At 46.4% G+C, this 21,028-nt stretch overlaps 1 protein-coding gene across 7 annotated transcripts in view; it reads right to left on the bottom strand.

The window, feature by feature from the left end:
* SOX1 (SRY-box transcription factor 1) overlaps positions 1–21,028 on the bottom strand; it is a 121,717-nt gene that overhangs the window by 46,616 nt on the left and 54,073 nt on the right. For 3 of the 7 annotated variants that reach the window (XM_087726275.1, XM_087726276.1, XM_087726274.1), the window contains exons 1-2: positions 5,203–9,426; positions 3,586–3,904 (exon numbers count right to left, since the gene is read on the bottom strand). The exons of 2 other annotated variants lie outside the window; for them this stretch is intronic. In XM_087726275.1, the coding sequence (XP_087582401.1) occupies positions 7,275–8,438 (1,164 nt within the window). In that variant the 5' untranslated portion in view covers positions 8,439–9,426 and the 3' untranslated portion in view covers positions 3,586–3,904; positions 5,203–7,274. Of the gene's footprint in view, positions 1–663; positions 749–1,731; positions 1,841–3,585; positions 3,905–5,202; positions 9,427–20,769; positions 20,988–21,028 lie in introns of those variants that run through there. 2 more of the 7 variants (XR_015698183.1, XR_015698186.1) reach the window with 2 other exon arrangements.

The raw sequence follows: 21,028 nt of genomic DNA, 5'->3' as shown, positions 1-21,028 counted from the left end.
CTGGAGCATTCTGGGAGTTGAAGTCCACAAGTCTTAAAGTTGCCAAGTTTGCGGACTCCCTGGTCTCATGTGTTTACTTCTCCAATGAAATGATCTGCATTATCATGATCTATGAGTTTCTTCAGCCTAATTTCAGTTGTGGTATTTATTTTTTCTGGGGTTGTTATAAAATCCAGAGAGCTGGATGCTCCCTTTTTTTTTAGTTTTGATTTTTCCCCAGACAAGAAAACAATGCTAGTTTCCCACATACGTTCCCTTTTGTTAGTACATCAATTACTTTCCCACAGATCTATGGAGCTACTTGTGATAATCTTCCCTTTTTAAAATTAGCTATTTTAGATAAGGAGTAGGGAGAACTTGCAGAAAGCAAAGGGTGGAAAAGTTGAGTATAAGTAACTGGCCTGCAAAATGCTACCCCTCAATTATGTCAGTACCAATCATCTTAAGGTAATCATTCCCAACTTGGCACTCTGAACTACAAATGTACTGAACTACAAAGCCCACCATCCCCAGGCAGTGTGAATTAGAACAAAGGGAGTTGTAATTAAATGCCTCTGGAGGCTGCGGATCAGTAGGTGTTGCTTGTTTTGTTCCCATTTGCCAGATGCAACTTCCTACCATAGGAAGAAGGAATTGCAACTCCAGCCTCCAACTTTTACTTACTTTTGGTGACACTGGTTGAGAATGAAGGGAGTTAAGACTTCACCAGGATCTTGAGGCCACACGTTCCCCAACCATGCCCATATTTCTGGAAACATCATATGGCAGAATTTTATGAGAGATTATTTATCCCTGGACATTTTGTCAGACAAAACAGCTTCTTATATGCAAGCTTTCAGAGAGCTTCTTATATGCAAGCTTTCAGAGAGATCTGAAGATAGATTTAGGCAGGTGCAGAGAGACATGGACAGGGGATATAAGAAGGTCTCATCCAAATCCCTGACAGTTTCCCCATATTTATCATAGTGTTTGGTTCTCAAAGTTGGAAGAAGATACTGTATTAAAAAATAATTCTCTCAGAAAGTGTGATTGTTTTTTTAATGGCTCTGATGGTGTGGTTAAAGATACAAGTGGAACTACCATAAGTTCTCACTAAGCATGGGAGCCACTGAGGTGATCTTTCTCAGTTCTAGGAAGAAGATGGCCATGGCAATGGCCACTTCTGAAAACCTGCCAGAAAAACTTCCAGGCTTGTCTATGCAATCACTCAACTCAAGACTGCTCAGGCGCACACATTGGGAAAGGCCTGGAGGCAGAAAGTTTATCTGACATCCCCAATACACCCATCCTTTCTTCTCCCTTTGAAATCAATAGCCCAGTAAGTGGTAGTCTATAAAGATCTCCAAATACTGAAACCTTGGTTTCACTCTACTGCCAAGGATGTCAGTAGTGAACAACATTCGGGAAGGAGCCCGGTCCCCTTAGGGAGGAATTGTTTTGCCAAGAGTATTGGCAGTACAGGCCCGGCTCTTACCGAGGAAACCAGAATCCCGCCGCCTAAAGATTGGGCCGGGCCATGCGCCGCAACCGCCAACGATTTTCTCCCAAAATGGCCACCCGAGCTCTTTCAGCTTCCTCTCTTTCGCGCCAAAGAGAGAGCAGGCATCTTTCGGGCCCACGCCTGAGCGCCGTGACCAAAACGCCTGGCCCAGATTCGGTGTCTCCCCCCCTCCCGCCATGCCCGCGCAGCAGGGAGCTCCGGTTTCACTTCTTGCCCGGCAAGCCGCTTACAACAGTGGGAGCCATCACCAGTTTTGTCGGCCGGGTGATGGTAAATAGGTTTGACTAGCCGCTGATCCCGGGGTCAGATCTCTCCGGTTTGCTTAATCCCACGCTCTGCAAACACTCTCATTCATCCCCCCCCTCCCTCCACTTTTCGCACCGCTGCCCTGCCCTGCCCTGCCTCCAGCCCTGGAGCTCCCGCCCCCCAGTCCTGAGGCGCTCAAAAGAAGGAGCGCCGCTATCCATCCGCGGAGAGCCTCGCCACTTACCTCTGGGGAGAGCCGGTGCAGGGAAAGGAGAAGGCCTCCCGAAAAGCCATGGAAGGGGGTCCCAAGAGACGAACGGAGTGGGGAGTGGGGACCCCGGAGGGAAGTGAGCGCAGCCAGACTGCGGGGGGGGGGGTGGCCAGCCTAGGCAGGCCCAGACTGAGTTACGGGAGGGGTGGTGGAGGAAAATGTGTGGCTGGGTCGAGACTCAGCTGCGACGGCGCTGGGAAGGATTCTTTTCCATGGGATCACCGGCCCCAGCCGTTCAGTAGGCTGAGGCGACGGGAGGGTTCGGTAGCAAGAAACAGCCGCAGGGCTTAAATTGCTGCGGCGAGGTGTTCCTTCACTCCCGGGGAAGTCGAGGCCTGCCTGGGAGACTTCTGCCTGATTTCCCCCTTGGGTTCTCCTTGGCTCTATTTACTCTGCGGATTAGGGAGGGGGAGGATCAACAGCAACACCCCCGCCCGGGGCTCTCCCTAGTTACTCTCTCGGTTGGTGTGGCAGGAGGTCTCCGCAATTTGGGCAAGGGTACTAAAAAAAAGTTCTACGAAACGGATTGCAAATCAGGAGAATCTTTTAAAAATGAGCGGATAACGAGGACTGCTCTGGGGGAGAAGACGCGGTTCGGCCGGGGGGGGGGGAGAGAACCGGTGAAGTTGGAAACGCGGCCCTCAAAACTGGCGAAGGTATCGATCGGCCCTTGTCGTAGGCAGCCCCAAGGGAGGCTCTCGTTTCCCTGGCCGTCAGCCCCGCTTCGGGCAAAGCTTTTCCGCACCACTAGCCTCTTCCCACCAGGCGCTTCTGGGAAAGGAGATGGACTTAGTAACGAGGGCAGGGCAGCGCTGATTTGGCGTGGGAAAGGCGCTCTCGGAGATAGTAGAAGAAAGGCGAACGCTGAAGTTTGGGGAGATCGCAGAAGGACGGGTGCGAGGGTCAGAAAGCGAAGGGCTCCCAAGAGAACGCCGAGAAAGAGAATCTGGAAGGATTAAACCGATCAGGCACTTTGAGAGCAGAGGAAAAAGATTCGGGAGGGTTAGTCAAGCTGCAAAGGGGATAGTGGCTTGGGGCGTTAATTCAACCCACACAAGATCTACTGTATTGCGTCCTGGCGGGAAATTGTTGATGTCAGGATAAATAGAACAACTTTCAGGCGCAGAACTTTGTCACGGGAAGGGCCAGAGAGGGTTACCTAACTGCTAATTATGGAAGGCACATCGACGTTTACTGCGCGCCCGAATTCGGTTCTTCTTTTCTTCTTGGCGGTCTGCTGTGGTCGGCAAGAAAGGCTGGGAAAGGGCAGATTGGTCGCCCCTCCCTACCCCTTCCCTCCTGACCCTCCCCCGTCCCAAGCGCTCCGGCTGGGGCTTCATTGTGCGTTTTTCACGGTTCTCTAAGCAAATCTCACAGTGTTCCCACCTCCCACTTGGCTAAGATAAGATCTGAACGGGCCAGAAAGAAGGCTGTCTGATGGAGAGACAGGGCAAGGGAAGGGGCTGCTTGAAATTCGACTTGAGGTTGTCCCTGGAGCAGCATTTGCGAGTTCTCATCCGTGCCCGGAAACGCCCTTCGTCCTCCAAAACAGCAAACTCAAATCTACCTGGGAGCGCTGGATTTGTTTGCGAGCTAAGGTGCTGCGCTTTATCCTTGGCCTGAGGTTTTGACCTCCTCCTCCTCCTCCCGGATGGAGCGCGAGAGAGAAGCCAGCCGAGGTCGGTGGGGGTATTGTTCTCGTTCCCCACTACAGTCCCGAAGCATGGGTACCCGAGCTTCTCAAAGCCACCGTCCCTCACGCTTCGTTGCCTCTAAGTTGATCTGGAATAGCGTCTCGGTATCACTGAAGAAGCAGCCTTCAGTTGAAAGAAACCCACTCAGGTGGTTTTAATAGCTTTGCCAGTCAAACTGCAGGGTGAACAATTCTGCATTTCCAAAGGAAAAATATTTAAAATAGAACAATCGTTTACAATTTAGTTTAGTTGTCTCTATTCACTCAATAACAGGCAATTTCATTTTAAAAAACCCTTACTTCTAACTTTATTATTATTAGGATTTATTCTATGAGGATTAGAAAGATTTTTTAAAAAAGAAACAGACACTAATTGTTCAGACACAAACTGAAGAAATCTAATAAAGGTAGTATTTTTTCTCATATCATAACCATTAGTAATACAGGGACACTGGGCAACCAAAGCTAAGTATTTTCTAGTCCAACTAATTGTAGTTGGACAATCAACAAGCACACTTTTCCTTATTTCCCAATGGATCTTTAACATACTATACTTTGGCCCGAATTGTTTCTCTGTAATATCAGTAAAGTTAAATGTTTTAAGGGTTGTGGGTATATTTGAATTAGGAGGTTAATTGGAATATATTAATAGCGCCACAGATGTTATTACAGTATAACACCCAGAACTAATGCTCAGAACAAGAGATTTGAAATACCAAACCTGATGCCAGAATGTGGAGGTAGTACATTTGGTATTTAACCTTTCCCCATCCACCTCTTCCCTCACCCCACCTCCCCCTGTTCCCGGAGTGATTTGCATGCAAAGGGAAATGCAGATTACTTTCTCAAACGCTAAGAGGTTTATTACATTTCTCTACAAAATCAGATCTGGATCTGACAGCTGCCAATTTAACGAACTGTAGCTGAAGATCCTTCAGAGATTATTTGCACAGATTGCAAGCCTCTATACCTTGTGAACAGGAATATTGAAGTAAAGATGCAATTTTGGAATGTTTCTGTCTTTCTCCACCTTCTCAACCAACACAGTGAAATGTGACAGGGAGAGAGAAAGCGCAGATCAAGCACCAATTGATTTATCCAGAAGAAACAGCCTTTCTTTGGCAGAATCTCAGTTGGGAAATAAATCCACTGATGTCACAAAAGTACCACTTCAAAGCATTTACCTGCGGTACTGGGGGGCATCAGAGAAAAGTGTGTGTGTGTACAGGGAAGAAGTAGAATTAATCGAAGATCAAACTTGTACTGAATAAAATAAGCAAACAAAATGGAAATATATTTTATTTCCTTTTAAAAAACAAACAAAACCCCCAATCTATAAAGAAAACTAATCATTTAAATGAAGATGGCTATTGCTTAGACCGCAAAACAATATAATGTAAGCAGTTTCTAAAAGAAATCCAATCAGTCAGCTCTTGCGGTTGTTAACCACATCACTTCAAAATAAATGTCCCTGAAACCAGAGGAGCTTACTTCTAGAAAATGTGTGTGGCTTCTCATCTGTCAAAGGTTTTACTCTGGAATAAACTGGCAACTACCCAAGGATTTCATAGAGATTCAGTAGAGATTATTTCTGAGTAAGTTGTTTCAGGAACTGCAGGCAATGGACACAAATAAAATATGAAATATTTACTTTATCCAATATTTTTTCCTCTGGACTTCATTGCCATCCCCCACCCAGGCTATTAACAGGCATGATTTCTTTATATGTTTTCTTTCTTTTCTTTTTCAAGTGGAAGCAATAATTATAATCTGCAACCTAACCTTTGACTTTAGTATTCTGTCAAGTTTAATATCTAACTTCATTTTAAATTAAAATTTGAAACATTTAAAAAAACAGAAATTTCTGCAAACAAATATATTATTTGAATGTAACAGCATTTACCCTCTCTCAAAAGGTCATTTTGCTGTGGCAATATAGAAACCATTTTTAAAAGTTAGCTATCCTTCATTGTGTCGAAACTTGATCAATATTCATACAAGAAATTGCTTTTCATCTAAATACCACAAACACAGTGTGGAGTGAAAGAAATTGGGAGCTGGGGGAGACAGAGGCATTATCCAAACTTTTTTAAAAACTGGTGCTAACTAAAGAAACAGAAGTTAGACAAAAACTTATTTATGTTTACCAAGCAATTACATAATTTAACAAAATAAATGAAATACAGTCTAGAAATGATTTACTGCATTGCCTTCTTTAGCCATACTGCACAGGTATTAAAATAATATCCCAAACCTACACCACTTAAAAAAAAAAACCACTTCCCTCCCTTTGCTTTTTTTTTTTTTAATCTACCGTTAATATTTTTAAAAAATAACATGGTGGCAAATATATTTAATACTCCTTCCTCTTTCTATTTTTTCCCCACAACAACCCTGTGAAGTAAGTTGGGCTGAGAGAGAGTGACTGGCCCAAAGTAACCCAATCGGTTTGGGACTAGAACTCAGTCTCCTTTTTGTAGCCTGGCGCCTTTAAATCACTAGATCTAAACTGCTTTAAAATAAAAGCCATAAACGTCTACCCCATGTTTTTGTTCTTACCGATCTTTTCCATTTATATTTATACATACAAAGTGTCCAGTTTAAAGGCATGTCATGAATTAGTATATTTTGGATCACCTGGTTCCAATTTTATTTTGAAATTGATTTAACTCAGAATCAAACTTATCTTTAGATTTTTATTTGTTTTCTTCTTCAGCGAAAATGCTTTTTAGTAAACTATATACACATTTATGAATTCCCTTTTAATGCCTAAAATTAATTAAAATTATTCCACAATGCATTTACAAGAAAAAAAATATAAAAAGTTACCAAAAGAAAAAAGCAGACATAAGAAACATTTACAAAATTCAGAATATTGTTCTTGATCATGAAACAAAACTCTTATAAATAAACAGAACCAAAAGAACCCTGCTTTATAAGAAGCACCCCAAAAAGTTTTAAGATGGTTCTTGACTTTATTTTTTCTTTACTTAGACTTTAAAATCTTCACAAGAAGTTGCCCCAATAGAGACCAGTTAATGCTTGTATATGGCAAAGAAGTTGGCATCACCTAAACCTTTGAATTATTAATAATAATTAGCATTTTCTTCTCTCGGTTTCTCTCACGATACCCGGACTGCTTAGTAAATAAAAAAGGCTATGTGATTTGTGGGTGAATGATAAATACTGTACAAAAGGGAAAAAAATCTCAGTTAAAACACAGTTCGTCTAAAACAACAACAACAGAAGGAATAATAACAATAATAATAACCCCCCATTGGTTTCAAAACCTAGTTCTTTGGGCTGAGGGAGACACGAGAAGGAGTTAGCATTACAGCAACCTGTTACCTTTTCTCTTCATTATCCTTTGTACTATGAATGTTTGTTATAATAATAATAATTATAAGGACTTCAAAGCATCGCCCTGGTTCTGTACAAAAGGGACTGCGGGGAAGAATTGGGAAAAGGGATGGCGCAGAGGGAGCCAGCCCGCTCCAAGGACCACATCCCCTTTGGCTGCAGTGGCGGCGGCGGCGGCGGCGGCGTCCATGCTTCGGTCCGTCTCAGATGTGCGTCAAGGGCACGGTGCCGTTCACCCCTGCGCCGGTGCCCTGATAGTGCTGGGGTAAAGAGTGGAGCCGGCTTTGGGCAGCGGCGGCGGCTGCAGCGGCGGCTGCGGCGGCTGCTGGGTCCCCGCCTTCGCTGCCGGGCAAGTACATACTGATCATTTCGCGCAGATCCCCAGGACAAGGGGCCCGTGAGTGCGCTGAGGTGACGGGAGGGCTCACGCTAGGCTCGGATTTGACCAAGGACCCCAGCGCGCCCAGAGCTCCTGACGAGGCGGCCGCGGCAGCTGCGGCAGCCGCGGCGGCTGCAGCAGCCGAGTTCTGGTGTGATTGGGCGCCGTAGATACCGCCATAGGCCGACGGCGAGGCGCTCATGTAGCCCTGCGAGTTGGAGATGGGGCTGTACTGGAGGGCGCCCATGTCGTAGCGGTGCATCGGCTGGGGATTGTGCGGGTGCGGGTGATGAGCGTGGGCGTGCGGGTGGCCACCACTGCCTGGGTGCTGGCTGTAAGCGAGCTGTGCCTCTTGCATCATTGCCGCCGCTGCCGCCGCCACCGAGCCCGGGTACGCGCCGTTAGCCCAGCCGTTCATGTGCGGGTAGCCGCCGCCTGAGCCTCCGCCACCGCCACCGGCGTTCCCGCCACCCCCGGGGCCACCTCCGCCGGGACTCTCCAAGCGTTGGACGCCGGCGGGGCTCACTCCTACGCCCATGGCTACCGGAGGGCCGCCGCCGGGACCACCGGCTCCTAGCAGCCCGCCGGCCAGCGAATATTTGTCTTTCTTTAGCAAAGTCTTGGTCTTTCTCCTCGGCCGGTATTTATAATCCGGGTGCTCCTTCATGTGCAGCGCCCGTAGGCGCTTGGCCTCGTCGATGAAGGGTCTCTTCTCCGCTTCGGACATGACTTTCCACTCCGCGCCCAGGCGCTTGGAGATCTCGGAGTTGTGCATCTTGGGGTTCTCTTGGGCCATCTTCCGCCGCTGGCCTCGCGACCAAACCATGAAGGCGTTCATGGGCCTCTTGACTCGGTCTTGGTTGGCCTTGGGTCCTCCTCCGCCGCCGCCGCCTCCTCCTCCTCCCGCACCGGTTTGGCCCGAAAGGTTGGTGGTGACCTGGGCTCCACCGGGCGAGTGCATGTCCGCCTCCATCATCATGCTATACATTCACGCAGTTTGCTAGGGGCCACCAGGCTCCACAATGTCAAAACATAGAGCAAAGGAGCCGGGCGTCTGCCGAGCGGAAGGGCGAAGCGAAAGACAAGACGAAGGAGCCCGGGAGAGAAGACGAGGTGCTGAGGCGCAAGAAATGGTAGAAGAGTGCAGTACGACGATCAAAGGTAAGGAGGAGGAGGAGGAGGAGGAGGGAGCCCCCAAGAGTCTGCCTGTGGGGGCACTTCGGCTGGTCCCTGCGAGCTTGAAGAAAGAGCGGGAGCGCGCGCGCGGGAATCTCCTCAGGCGGCAGCAAAACTTTCTTCCTCCGGGGACCGCCTTGGCCCCAGGCAAACAGCGGCTGCGAAGGCGGCTCGAACAGGTGCAAGGCAGAGAGCTGGGTAAAGAACGGCCAAAGTCCCGAAGCTGCACCGCGCCGGGGAGAAGGGAGGAAATGGGAGCCCAACTCTCAACGTTTCTTTTCCTTCTCTCGCCTGGTACACGCGCGCTTCGCAGGCAGGACTCCCCTCCTTCTCGCCGCTGCCGAAGTGATCTAATGGCCCCCCCTTCTCTGCTAACTTCCACCGGCAGAGAGGCAGAGGGGAGGGAGGGAGAGCGTGGAGGGAGGGAGGGAGCGTGTGTGACTCGCATCCGCCGGTCCCAAGTGAACGGAGGGGAAGAGACAGGAAACCCCCCTCCCCCTCTATCACCTCGGCTCCCCGCAAAATTAAAAGGGGGGGGAGAAAAGAGACGTAATTAAATGATAAGCACCGAGGGAAAAGAGGAGGTGGGAGAAAGAAAGAGAGAGAGAAAGGGCGGAAAAGAAAGGAAGGAAGGAAGGATGGAAGGAAGGAAAGAGAGAATATAGGAAGAAGAGAAGGGGAGGAGAAAAGAAAGAGCCTCCAGCCAGGGAGCAGAACTTGCACAACAATTTGTTCTCGGTGGTTTCCCTCCTCGCGCCCGGAGGAACCAGGAAAGGAGGAGCAGCCGAGAGATTCGGCGAGAGACGAGCCCAGCAGCCATACAAGGCGCACCGAACTGGGATTAAATGAGTTTGCCTTGGCCAATGGGAGGGCGCCGGCGGGGGTTGATTTGCATGGCGCAATTGAGGAGTGACGTCCGGAGGTGAGAAGTACAAACTCTTCTGGAGCCTGGCAGGGAAGGGCGGGGGCGGAGAGGGTGTGAATCTCTGGGCGGGGCCAGGGAAGAGGTCAGAGCCACCATTAAAACTCTACCCAAGCAGGAGCTGCGGCGACAACAACAACAACAACAACAACAACTGAAGTAAGCGGCAATAGCCATCAATTACCACAATAGCGGCGTCAATAGCCGCATCAATTGCTATAATAACCTTTTGGAGGTCATATGCCACAAAGACCAGCGATTCTCATTGGAATCAGGATTCAGGCAGCATTTTACCCACCGCCACATCGAGCTGTTCGAAATTTGAAATGCGCGCGCGGCATATACAGTCGCGCGCACAGACACACAACACACACAGGCGGCAGTTTAGCCAACGCAGCGCGCATCTCAGCGGGGAAAGGATAGCGTTCACAAGTGGACGGGTGGAAAGTTTGCAACCTGCAAATATAATTTTGCTCCCAAACTGGAGTTTGTATCTAATCTCAGAAAGGTTCTTTTTCTCTTTTTATCCATTCCTTTCTTATGGCTGTGTGTGTGTGTCTGTGTGTGTGTGTGTGTCTGTGTCTGTGTGTGCGTGTGCGTGCGCGCGCGCACGCCGGCTACTCCTAAAAAAGGTGCTGGGAAAGATAAAGTAAACTTTTAGATTAGCCCTGTGGGACAACTTAAAGGAGCAGACCCATGTTGTATGGAAGGGCTCATTGAACCTGATTATTGGAAGTGATGAGAAGGGCACTGCCAACTAAATATGTGCTGCACAATCTTTTATGAACATTATGAATAAGAGGTGTGTAATGGTGCTATAAATAATTATCAGGTAAACTAGTTAAAACTATTTTTTTAACTCTGTTTGAAATCTGATAGTTAACTTTAAGAATAAACACAGAGAGGTCCTTTGTATGTTTTATTGGTAGTAAGTCTTGAATCATTTAATTGCCCAAATAAATTAAGTTGAAGTCCTAAATAAACTCTTTCTCTGATTCATATCTTGATTGCAGTAACGGATTTTTTCTTCCTGGATGATCATGTTAAAATTGTGTTGTTCTACTGCCTCTCTTTTGTTCATAGGGAACAGGAACCAAAGAGAGGCAGTAGAAAAAACAAGTTTATAGGAACACTTGTTCAAGAAGAAGCATTTTTAATAATAGAAAACTAGCACTCATAATCTAACTCAGTATTCAGAGATATACTCCCCAAGATAGCATGCACGTTCTTGTAACGCCTGTTATAGTTTACAGTCATTCCAATCTCTGCAGTTAATGAAATAGTTTATCAAAAATGTTATGGCTTCGAGAGACTCAGCTCTAACCCTCCAGGCCTACAATCTAAACAAGGTGTGCTATTATAAGATGGCACTATTAGGATTTTACTTCAATAGGTATGAAAGTTGTATTTGTGTGTTTGCATCTCACTGGCCATTTGCTACCTGAAAATATTTTCCATTTTTTTCTTCAATTATCGACTTTTGAGAACTTTTGGCACAGTCAGTCTAAATGAATACTAAGTAGTTATGCAATAACAAAGTATAACTATAGAGTGTCGGATAATTCCTTTTGCATTCCATTACTTTCAAAAAGTTGCTGTTTTCAACTTTTTCACCCCATTAAATTGATAACTCATCTGTTAGTATTCTGATTAAAATACAACTGGAAATTATTATGATTATGGTTGATGCAACAAGATATAAGTATATTTAACGGTTTTCAAGTGAATTTATAATTGTAACTAAATCAATAGTACCAATATATTGCTTTATATACCTAAATACATGGTTCCATCTTTGAGCAATATATGCAGTGCTAGGAATTTTCATATCGTGAAACATACATATCCCCCTAGCAGAAGGTGGCTTTCCTCAGAATCTGTCATTTCATACCCTCAGGGGTTTTCCATTCAGTGCCCAATCCATCCATTTACTTCTACAATATTTCTATGGTGCCGTTCTTTTCTTAATGTACACAGCCTCATATAATGTTTGTTACATTATTTCCACCTTGGAAGGCTGAACACAAATAGAAAATAGGATATATTTCCTGGGCAATTGTCTTTTGCACCAGATGAAAGACCTCTGAAGAACCATGAAGTTTCTCTATTTGCTGCTGTGGAAACTATCTCATTGGAAAAGAGCATTCTGTAGGGAGGCAGATTACCCTGACCTGATATCTTCCAGATTTGTACAGCTTCCAGAAGTCCAAGGTAGGATGATCATAAAATATTTAGAATAGGATCTAAAGGCAGGTTGGAACAATCATGGCAGTTAGCACTAAAACCAAACTAAATAATCTCCCCACACCTAATGTCTTTCAAATTGTCAAATTTCAACCTTTACCATTGTCAGCCAGGATGGACAGTCACCATTTCAGAAGGTCTAAGGACTAACCTAAATATTCATTCATTCTGGATCCTCACTTGATAGGTGAAAGAGCTTAGCACTCAGTGTGGAATAATTATTCCAATTATTCAGTGTGGAATATTAAAACTGAAAATATAAAAAATAAGCTGTAAAAGACACTATTTATCTTATTCTGAAGATAGGGAGGCAGGAAGAGAGAAAGAAAGAGAGGATGGTAGAGGGAAAGGAGGGAGGGAGAGAGGGAGAGAGAGAAAGAGAGAGAAAGAGAGAGAGGGGGGGAATGAATGCATTGAACTGAACCTCCAGATCTTAGACATATTACTTTGGAAATCCCAGTTTATTTAACACAAAGAGTTACTTATACTGTTCATGCGCTGAGTCTTATTGGATTGGTGTGGCTTATAAGCTCCAGTAGGTAAATAAGAAAATAAATGAACAAACAATTGAATTTCTTTCCATTTTGTAAAATGTGAAATTGCTACATGTTCTCAGTTATTAAACAATCCTAGAGGACAATATAGAGGTTTATCCTGATTCATTTAAAGAGGCAATTTTGTGAGCACTTATTTTGAAAAACTGTATGAAACCATGTAAGGTTTATTCTTGAGTGGATGTCCATAAACTTGAGCTGTGCTGTTTAGTTGTGCAATATGAAAATCCATTGCTATATCATTTTTTTGTCTTGATTGTGGAATTTATTTAACACCTCTCCAGTATGTATGGTTCAGTTTTAAGTGGGAAAACTCAGTTCAATCTTTGAAATTATTATAAATATAATGTTGTAATATTCTGAACTGATGGTGGGTGAGCATGCTTTAATGCTATGCTAAAGTGAGACTAAGCCTGTATAAACAATCTACACCTGCAGATATGTGTTGTTGCTAAGTGACAGGTGAATGACAGCTGTTCTTCTTGTCAATGGTAAGCATGGTGGTGCTTGGTGCCAAGATGCCTTCACCGGACAAAGTGGGGAAAGACATATCTTGAGGCTCCAGTATTCTCCAGTTTTTATCTCTAGCTAAGAAACAACACAACAGTTCTGGAGGGGGGAAAACACATCTGTATTACTCTGGTGCTGAGTTGATCCTATGTGGATATGTCTCAAAGTGAGATTAAGCCAGGAAGTTTAGGATCTGGCCAGGCCACAGATGTTGCTAAGTGGAAAGGTCTGTAAATCCTGTATGTTTCTTTAGAGATTTTGATGCATACAAAAAAAGTTCAGGAATTGCTTTTCTTCAGAGGGACTACCTTCTTATCCTCCCTTCAAAAAACCCTTTTGATTAGAAAAATGGTAATGAAAGGGCCTAAATGAGTGCTGAAACAAGTTACTGGTGAGTTCATAAGCTTGTGTGTTTATTCTTCTAATTATTATAAAAGGTGATAAGGAAAACAAACCCCCCATAAATTGCAGTCCCCCAAGGTACCTCAAATCCATGAAACCCTTACTGTTGCAAAATAAATATTTAAAGTAATTTTCTGTTTGTGGCTACAATAGAAACAGTGAATAACTGGCAGAAAACTACTCTTTTCAAATAGGCGGAAGGAGGAGAGAGGATATCTATCCCAGGTCCCAAAGAGAAGCAGACTCTAGGATCTGCCTCTGAGAAGCGGGAGGGGGTTGGGAATAGGGAATGCCCCCCTGAGTCATCAATTCAGCCAGGTCACCAAATTCGAGATTGTTCTCCATGGGTAACTGGATAGAGGCCTCTCTGAAACTGTTGATGAAGTAATGGGTTACAGTTTGTCACAAGACAAGCTAGAAATTGTTTTGCTGTGAAGATCCAGGGGCTGGTATTATGTCCACAAAATGAGTTGGAAAAATCAGGACACTTTCTCTCTTGCCTTGTCAGTGGGTCAAAGAACTCCACACATTTTCCTGCAGAGAGTCAGAAGGTTTTAGAAACTTCCACCTGCAGCCACACACAAGAAGTGCTGTTCAAGGAGAATCTGCTACTGTACATAACAAGGGGCAGCAAACTCTCTTTGCCCAGAAGGAAGGGGCAAAGCCACAATAAGGAACAGGTAGCATTCGAGAAAGCAAACTTGGACTCTATACTAAAACTTTTGTTCTGTGCAAACCAGAGAACAAAAGGAGTGGAATTCAGAAAGGAAGCTTCACAGCCATCCCAACAAAATTGCCTTCAACTTCACCAAATGGGGACGGCAATCCCTCCCTTCCTCCCTCCCTTCCTCTGGAACCTGTGCTGCTCCCCTACTCTACCCAACTCTTCACTGAAACACCAATGAAGCCGCTTCTGCTGATTCTGGCATATCCCCGCAAGTTTCCCACCAGGAAAAGGCGAGTCGAGGGCAAGGGAGCGGGAGACCCCCTCGGAATATCCGACCGACCCCAAGCTTCTGCCAGTGCGGTGCGTCGAGGGTCTCCCCAGCGCAGAGGGCGATCGCCGTCTGGTGGCTGCTCTTCAGTTCGGGATTCCTGGAGCCGGGAATAGCCCGAGGACATGCAATTGGGCGACCTGCTCCCGCAGCATCCCCCATCCCGGTCCTTGCCTCCCCTCTGCTGTTCTGACTTCCCCGAGTTTCCCGCGTCCTTTTCACTAGGGGACCATCTTCCCCCACTGACCCGCCCTTTCCTTTTTTGCGCGAAGACATCCCAATGTACTATCCGAAAGGAAAAGCGTTCCTCTAAAATATTTAGGGAAGGTCGGTGGATGGAGACGGGCACGGAGGACTCAGTCTGAAACCGGGCCAGCCTCGCCGCTTCTTTCATTCTCTGAATTGGGGGGGGGGCATTGGCCGATTTGGGATTTGCGAATCTATTTAGACGGCAAAAGCCGTTTTTTCCTCCTCCACCAACCCAGCCCGATTCTTCCCGCAGTTCCTCCAGAGATCCTAACCTCTACTCCACCCCGCGGCACTGTGAGTTGTCTGAGTGAATGAGTGCGCACCCGTGCATGTGTGTGTGTTGCGATTTTCAGCTCACTGGCTTGAAAGCGTTTGGAGAATCTCTGGAGCTTCCGAGTGGGGGCTCACCCCTGTGAACAGTGCTCACACATATAATTCAAATTTCACAGCTGACCTGTTCTGAAAAACCTCAATCAGCTTCTAATTGAAGGGAAAACAAAATATTGCTTCCCTACAGCAGAGCTAACGATTTAATCATTATATCAGACATTATAGCTTTTAATTAGGCTAATGCTGATACTGTATGGAAAAGAGATAATTCAACACAGTTCTTGATGAATTCTGTAATTGGGTTAACGGAACGGAGGGAGCAGTTGAGGGAAGAGACGCCAATAATATTCAAAACGCGTCTAAGAGTTACCACCAGGTTTATGAATGAAAGAGTGGGGCGGGGTAAGGGGAAGACCCGCCAGAGAAAAGAACTAAAACTTCACTCACAAAGTGCTTTCGTTCTCAACTTCTCCACCCACCCACTCCACACCACACCATCTTACGGTTTCTCCCGGCCGCTCTTTTTTTTTGGGGGGGGGCGCACACACTAAAGCAGTACAGTAAAAGAAAGAAAAGTCTGGTTTCGCTCTAACCAGTCTACTCCACAACCGGCTCAGGGCTCCTAAGGTCCCTGAAAGTTAGCCTGGTTTTTCTCCTGTTGTCCTGGGAATCCATCCAGGTTACCTGTCGAGCCCTGAAAACGTGTTACCCATCGGCCTGTTTCCTTATTCCCCCAAAAATAGTTGAGGGATTGTGTCTCGCAGCTGACTTGAGAGAGACTTTCCCAACCTGATCCACCAAAAAAGGCATCAAGGAAAACGCTTCATTTTCTTTCGTCCTTTTTTTTAAAGATGGAAAGCAAAGCGAAAAGAAAACGGCTAAGACCAACACAGAGAGGGGGTGGGGGAAGAGAATATTGTGTGTGTATATATACATACATGTATACACACACACATATCTCGAAAGAAATAAGGAATGGAAAAAGTGGGGACGGGTAAGGGAAAGAAAACGGATTAACGCTATTATAACGTACCGTCCCTACTGTTAAGTACGGGATCGGTTTTCTCTTCTTGGAGACCACGTTCTTGACACTCATCTATTTTATCAGACAAAACCAGATAAGGGGAGTGTCCATGGCTGACGGTAAACCAATTATTAAAATTATAAAGACTTGGGCTGGACTGATGCAGAATTAATGAGAGAATAGTTGTAGAGGAGCCCGCTAATCGGCTGACAGTTTTCCAGAAATAAATCCTGCTTACTCGTTGGAATACTTATTTCTCCAGCGTAATGCGTTCTGCCCTATTATACATAACATCCCCAGATGTTCCAATCGGGAGCCAAATATATGTAGGGCAGGCAAGCCTGCCGCACCTACCAGATAAAATCTATTTGCGATTCCCTTTGGACAGAGCGGCTGGCTCTCCTTGTATCTCCCTCCCCCTGCCCCCCTTTTCCCTTGGGAACACAGGCGCTCCACGGAAGCCCTGCTGAAGATGCGCTTTGGATGCGCCTATTCGAGAGGCGCATTCCTGCGCGGAGTTAAGCGCACTCGCCCTGACCCGCTCGTGGAAGCCTTAAAGGGAATTGTGGGGGCTCAGGTGGGCTTTTCTTGCAGGAATTGGTCCTGGATTCGAAGCTTCTCGTGGGCGTTGGGAAGTCGGCTCCCCTAGGAAGGCTGGAAGCTGCCCCGAGTCCTTGCTTTGTCAGGAGGAGCGTTTTTATAAACTGTTTGTTTGCATTATGCCTTAACGAGGCTCCCTGCACAATATTGTTTTGTGAAAGGAATATTCTTTATTGTGATCCATCCTTGTCTTATTTGGTCGGTAATTATAGCAGAATCAAACGGCTCATTGATAAAGTTCCATTGACACGAACCCCTGTAATTAACAGTCTGAATGCACCTTTAAAAAGGCATTACTCAAGAGTTGTAATTTTTGCGTCTTTTGTGTTGCTCAAGGAATACGCGTATAAGACGAAATCACCAGAAAGGCTGTTATTTTTTTAAACAAAAAACAAATCCACCGCGGTTCCCCAAGGCGGCTTGCTCGTTTCCCCTTCCATATTGAGCGGGTGAGGTGAATGGGTGAGGGTTGCTCAGTTCTGACCAGGAAAATGCAACGCAACTTAAAGGCATTTGGAGGCGAATAATACCCCCCCCCCCTGTAACCTCCGGGAGATTTCTCATTGCTGCGGTTTATTTCAAGAGGTGAGGTTGGAAAACACAAATACTGAAGGGATGAAATGCTGGGTTAGGTAGGTTTAGGAAGCTGAATGTAAGTATATATGCTTTGCTTTGATTAACGCAAATAGTTTACACTGGAATGAAACTGAATTAAGAGAGTCGCTTTGGAAGCCAAGGCCAGGGCAAGTGAGAGGAGTGGCGCGTGGTGTTAGAAGCAATCTAAACGCTCTTCTCTAACCTCCCAAATAAAAAGACACCCCTGAGATGAGTCAGAGGGCATTTGATAAGCGGAACATCAACAGAAGGGAAGAAGTGAGCTAACCCCCCGTTACTCTTTTTCTCCTTCAGCCCCCTGTTCGCCCGCCCGCCGCGTCCCCGCTTCAGAGCTTCCCCTGTTATTGCAAATTAGATTAACTACCCAGGCTTCAATATAGCCGTGACACGAGGTTCACGAGAGAGCGCAGGATCATCCACTCCAATCTCTCTTTTCATCGGAGCATCTCCCATAAATTACATCTTGTTTTTTCATATACTTTTCTATGAGATTAAAACATCACTTTGACACAATTTAGAGCTGGGCAGCCTCATCCTATAGCTGCTGTTGGGGAAACAGGCAACAAGGCAAGACATCTAAATAAACCTGCAGATGGAGTTTCTGCGCATTTAAGGAACGATTAACAGGCACGTTCCTTCGTTCCATCTAATGCTTTATTAATCTCTTCCTCTACAGGTGGGGTCCAGTTCCCCAAAATCTTTTTTTTTTAAAGCTGGGTGTGAATGTTCCTCTTCCTGGGCTAGGTTGGATATTTATTAGGTAAGGTATTGCTGTTAATGATATGACTATTGCCATGTCAATGGTTTTAATAAGATTGTAAGAACTTTATTTGGAACAACATTCCTAACTTCCAAGAAGGCAAACTTATGTCGTTTCATAAGTATTGGACAGCAACTCCAGCAATTCTTGATCGTTCGTTATGAAGCCATAGGAGCTGAAGTCCAAGCATTTAGTGGACACCAATGAGTTGACAAAGTTTGTCATTCATGCCATTTGGTTTCTTCCCTCCCCTCCAAATAGTTTGAAAGGGTGTGGGAGGAGGAAGGGGTCTGGGCCCAATCTGAAGTTATTTCTTTCTTCAGGCACCTTAAGGAAATGTCTCTCCAAGATTTAGGCATTGTTTCTGGACCTTTAGAATCATAGAATCCTAGTGTTGGAAGGAATCCCATAGACAACCATGTCCATTTCTCTGCTTAGCACAGGAGCCAATATCCTGTATTCCAGGAGGGAACATAAAAACTGTGGCAACAAGGCTGAGTTCAGAATCCTTTATATTTTCCATAAAATAACAGGTAAACAACTTTTAAAAGCATACAGGAAAAATTATGTAGGTAGCTACATGTCTTTCCTTACTTCTACAATCCTATTTAAGAACAGTGTAGTTTCCTCTCTGCATTTCACCACTCAGTGTGCTACCTACCTCAGGAATCACTACTTCTTCCTAAACTTATTTATAACAGGGTTAGCACCTTCTGCTTCTATACTACTTGAACCCAGGTGGCTGCCACTTTATGCCTTTAAATAAGGAATGAAATAAGATATTAATGCAATATTTAATTGGGACCTGCACAGAGGAGTCATATCCATTTATCCCTACTGGCTTCTTTTTGCAAAACTGTATTTGGAGCTTGTAAAAGGTTTCTAGGCTTTTGAAAGAAAAGGAAGTGGGAGGGCGGGAGAAATGGAGTACTTGTATTTGTGTGATTCTGTGCCTCTTCTCCCACTCCTCCTTGTTCTGTGCATATTTTCCAAGTATACTTGAGCGGGCAGAGAAATCGTCTGTCTACTCAAATTATTTCTGCTGGTTTTGTCCTGGGATTCCTTGTTCTTAACACCTGAAGTGGCTCTGTGGTCTGGATCCCAGCCACTTCACTGTTAAAAGAAGGAAAGCATTTTTAATGTGAAGCAAGGCTCCTGTCCTATCTTTCACCCAATTTTTGAGGGGGCAGATCCTAAAACATCTGAGACTGAGGTCAGACTATAGGCCCAATCCAGTTTGCCTTTCTAAGAAATTTAGACCAGAGAGTTGCAATCTACTGGAATGTTTACTTTGGTGTCCACTATCCCTATGTCCCCAAAAGTGTGCAGGCAACTGAATATATATGCACACATACACAATGTTTTATTGGTTGTTTGCTAACGTGGTGTATTGAATCGTTAACATTTTAAAGTTCAACTGTGTGAATTCCAACATGTCCTCCTTCCTTCCTTCCTTCCTTCCTTCCTTCCTTCCTTCCTTCCTTCCTTCCTTCCTTCCTTCCTTCCTTCCTTCCTTCCTCCCTCCCTCCCTCCCTCCCTCCCTCCCTCCCTTCCTTCCTCTCCCCGCCTGCCTGTTTCTTTTTCTTTCTTTTATTTTGTGAAGGACTTTATGTAGCTAGAAAGAGAAATCTTGTGGAAGAGTCAAGAGATCTGGCTTCCTTTCAACGCCACAGAAAAACGGGTTATTCTGCCCCGTTTGATACCGCTTGCTTTGTTTCGCCTTAGAGCAGACGCGTCTTAAATGGCTCTCTTCTATTTACTCCCTTTTGCAGTCTTTCCTCAACAACACAAGACCCGCCTTTTGCCCCTGAAACAAAGAGGGTTCCCGCTTTCTCCCAAGCTTTCCTGGAAACCCAGGCCCTTGTAGCGAGTTTACGAACTGGCTCGCTTCTTCTGCCCAGGGATGTGAGCCGACTTGCGTCCGGAATGGAAAGGGGGCCAGCTCCAAGCCCGGCACCTTCGCCATGCTCGAAACAGCCTTCCCGCGTCCTCTTCTCGCCGGGAAATGAGGAAGAGGAGACACGGGGGTGGGGGGAAAGAGTCAGGTCGCGTCGCCGGAGCAGTCCCAGAAAGCTGGAGCGATGCGCTCCGCTCAATTGGAAAGCTAAGCTCACCTGGCTTTAGCTCGGAGCCAGCGATTCCCTGGCTGTGATTTAGCAGGAGGGGGAGAGAGAGAACGTTGACCCTTTCTCCCCCGTGGCCAAGGCCGTCTTGTACGCCCGGGGAAACCGGCCCCCAGGCAGCCTTCCTCATCGGTCCCAGAATCTTATCAGCCCCCCCCCCGCGAAGAGGCAGGTACGGAGTTTCGGGGGCCCGGTGCTACTAGGCCGGGGCTGTCTCGGATCGAAACCGGTGGCCGTGCTAAGCGTCTTCCTCTGCGTTTCCTTGCATGGGATTTGTTTCTAGCAAAAAAAAAAAAAAAAAGTACCAGCTCCGGGGACGCTCCCGCCAACGCTGCGCATTCTTAATGGAGAAACCACAAAAAACCCTTAACCAGGAAGATGCTGGCCTCTCTGCCCCCTTCGCCTTCTTCCCTCTGCTGCGGGAGGAGAGAATGCGCGGTGGGGATGAAACAGAGGAGCGGGACTGGAGGAGCTGCCGCCCGGTTCCTCATTGTCCTGCTGAGCGGGGAAATGGGGAAGTGGCGCTGCCTTTGGGGATAAGGAGGGAGGGAGGGTCAGCCTAAAAAAAAAAGGGAAGAATACAAAGGAAAACCCTATCATAAAAAAGGGGAAGACCCCCTCCTCTCGTCTTCGTCACACTTCTCCACAGGCATCCCAATCGATGCGGCGGTCTTTAGGAAAAGGTCTTTCTTTCCACTTGTGGAAAGTTGGAAGCCCGCCTCCCTTTGCAAACTCCTTGTGGTGCCTGTCCCTCCCCCCCCACCCCCAGAGTGACCCACCCACCCGCCCTCTTCAAAAGTTCGCGGCCCACTTACAGTTCCCGTTTCCTCCGCTTCCCGCACCGCAGCCTTCCGGAGCGCAGCCTCTCCGGCAGGGCAGGCCGGCTGCCTCGGCCACCTTCCCCCTCGCCTAGCCGGGTGTACCTCTGCCCAGCCACGCTCTCCACTCGCCCAGCCAGCGGCTGGCTGCGCCACCATAGTGCCAAGAGCGAGAGTGCCCGGGCAGCGGCGCACACCCTCGTCCACACACCCTCTCCCGCTCGCTTTCTCTCTCCCCCTTTCACTTTCTCTCCCT

The sequence above is a fragment of the Thamnophis sirtalis genome, unplaced genomic scaffold, assembly GCF_051295495.1.
Source record: "Thamnophis sirtalis isolate CommonGarterSnake01/CBP01778 unplaced genomic scaffold, rThaSir2_p1.2 scaffold_12, whole genome shotgun sequence".
Lineage (NCBI taxonomy): Eukaryota > Metazoa > Chordata > Lepidosauria > Squamata > Natricidae > Thamnophis > Thamnophis sirtalis.
The sequence above is the reverse complement of the archived record's forward strand: the minus strand, read 5'-3'. Positions and strand labels throughout refer to the sequence as shown.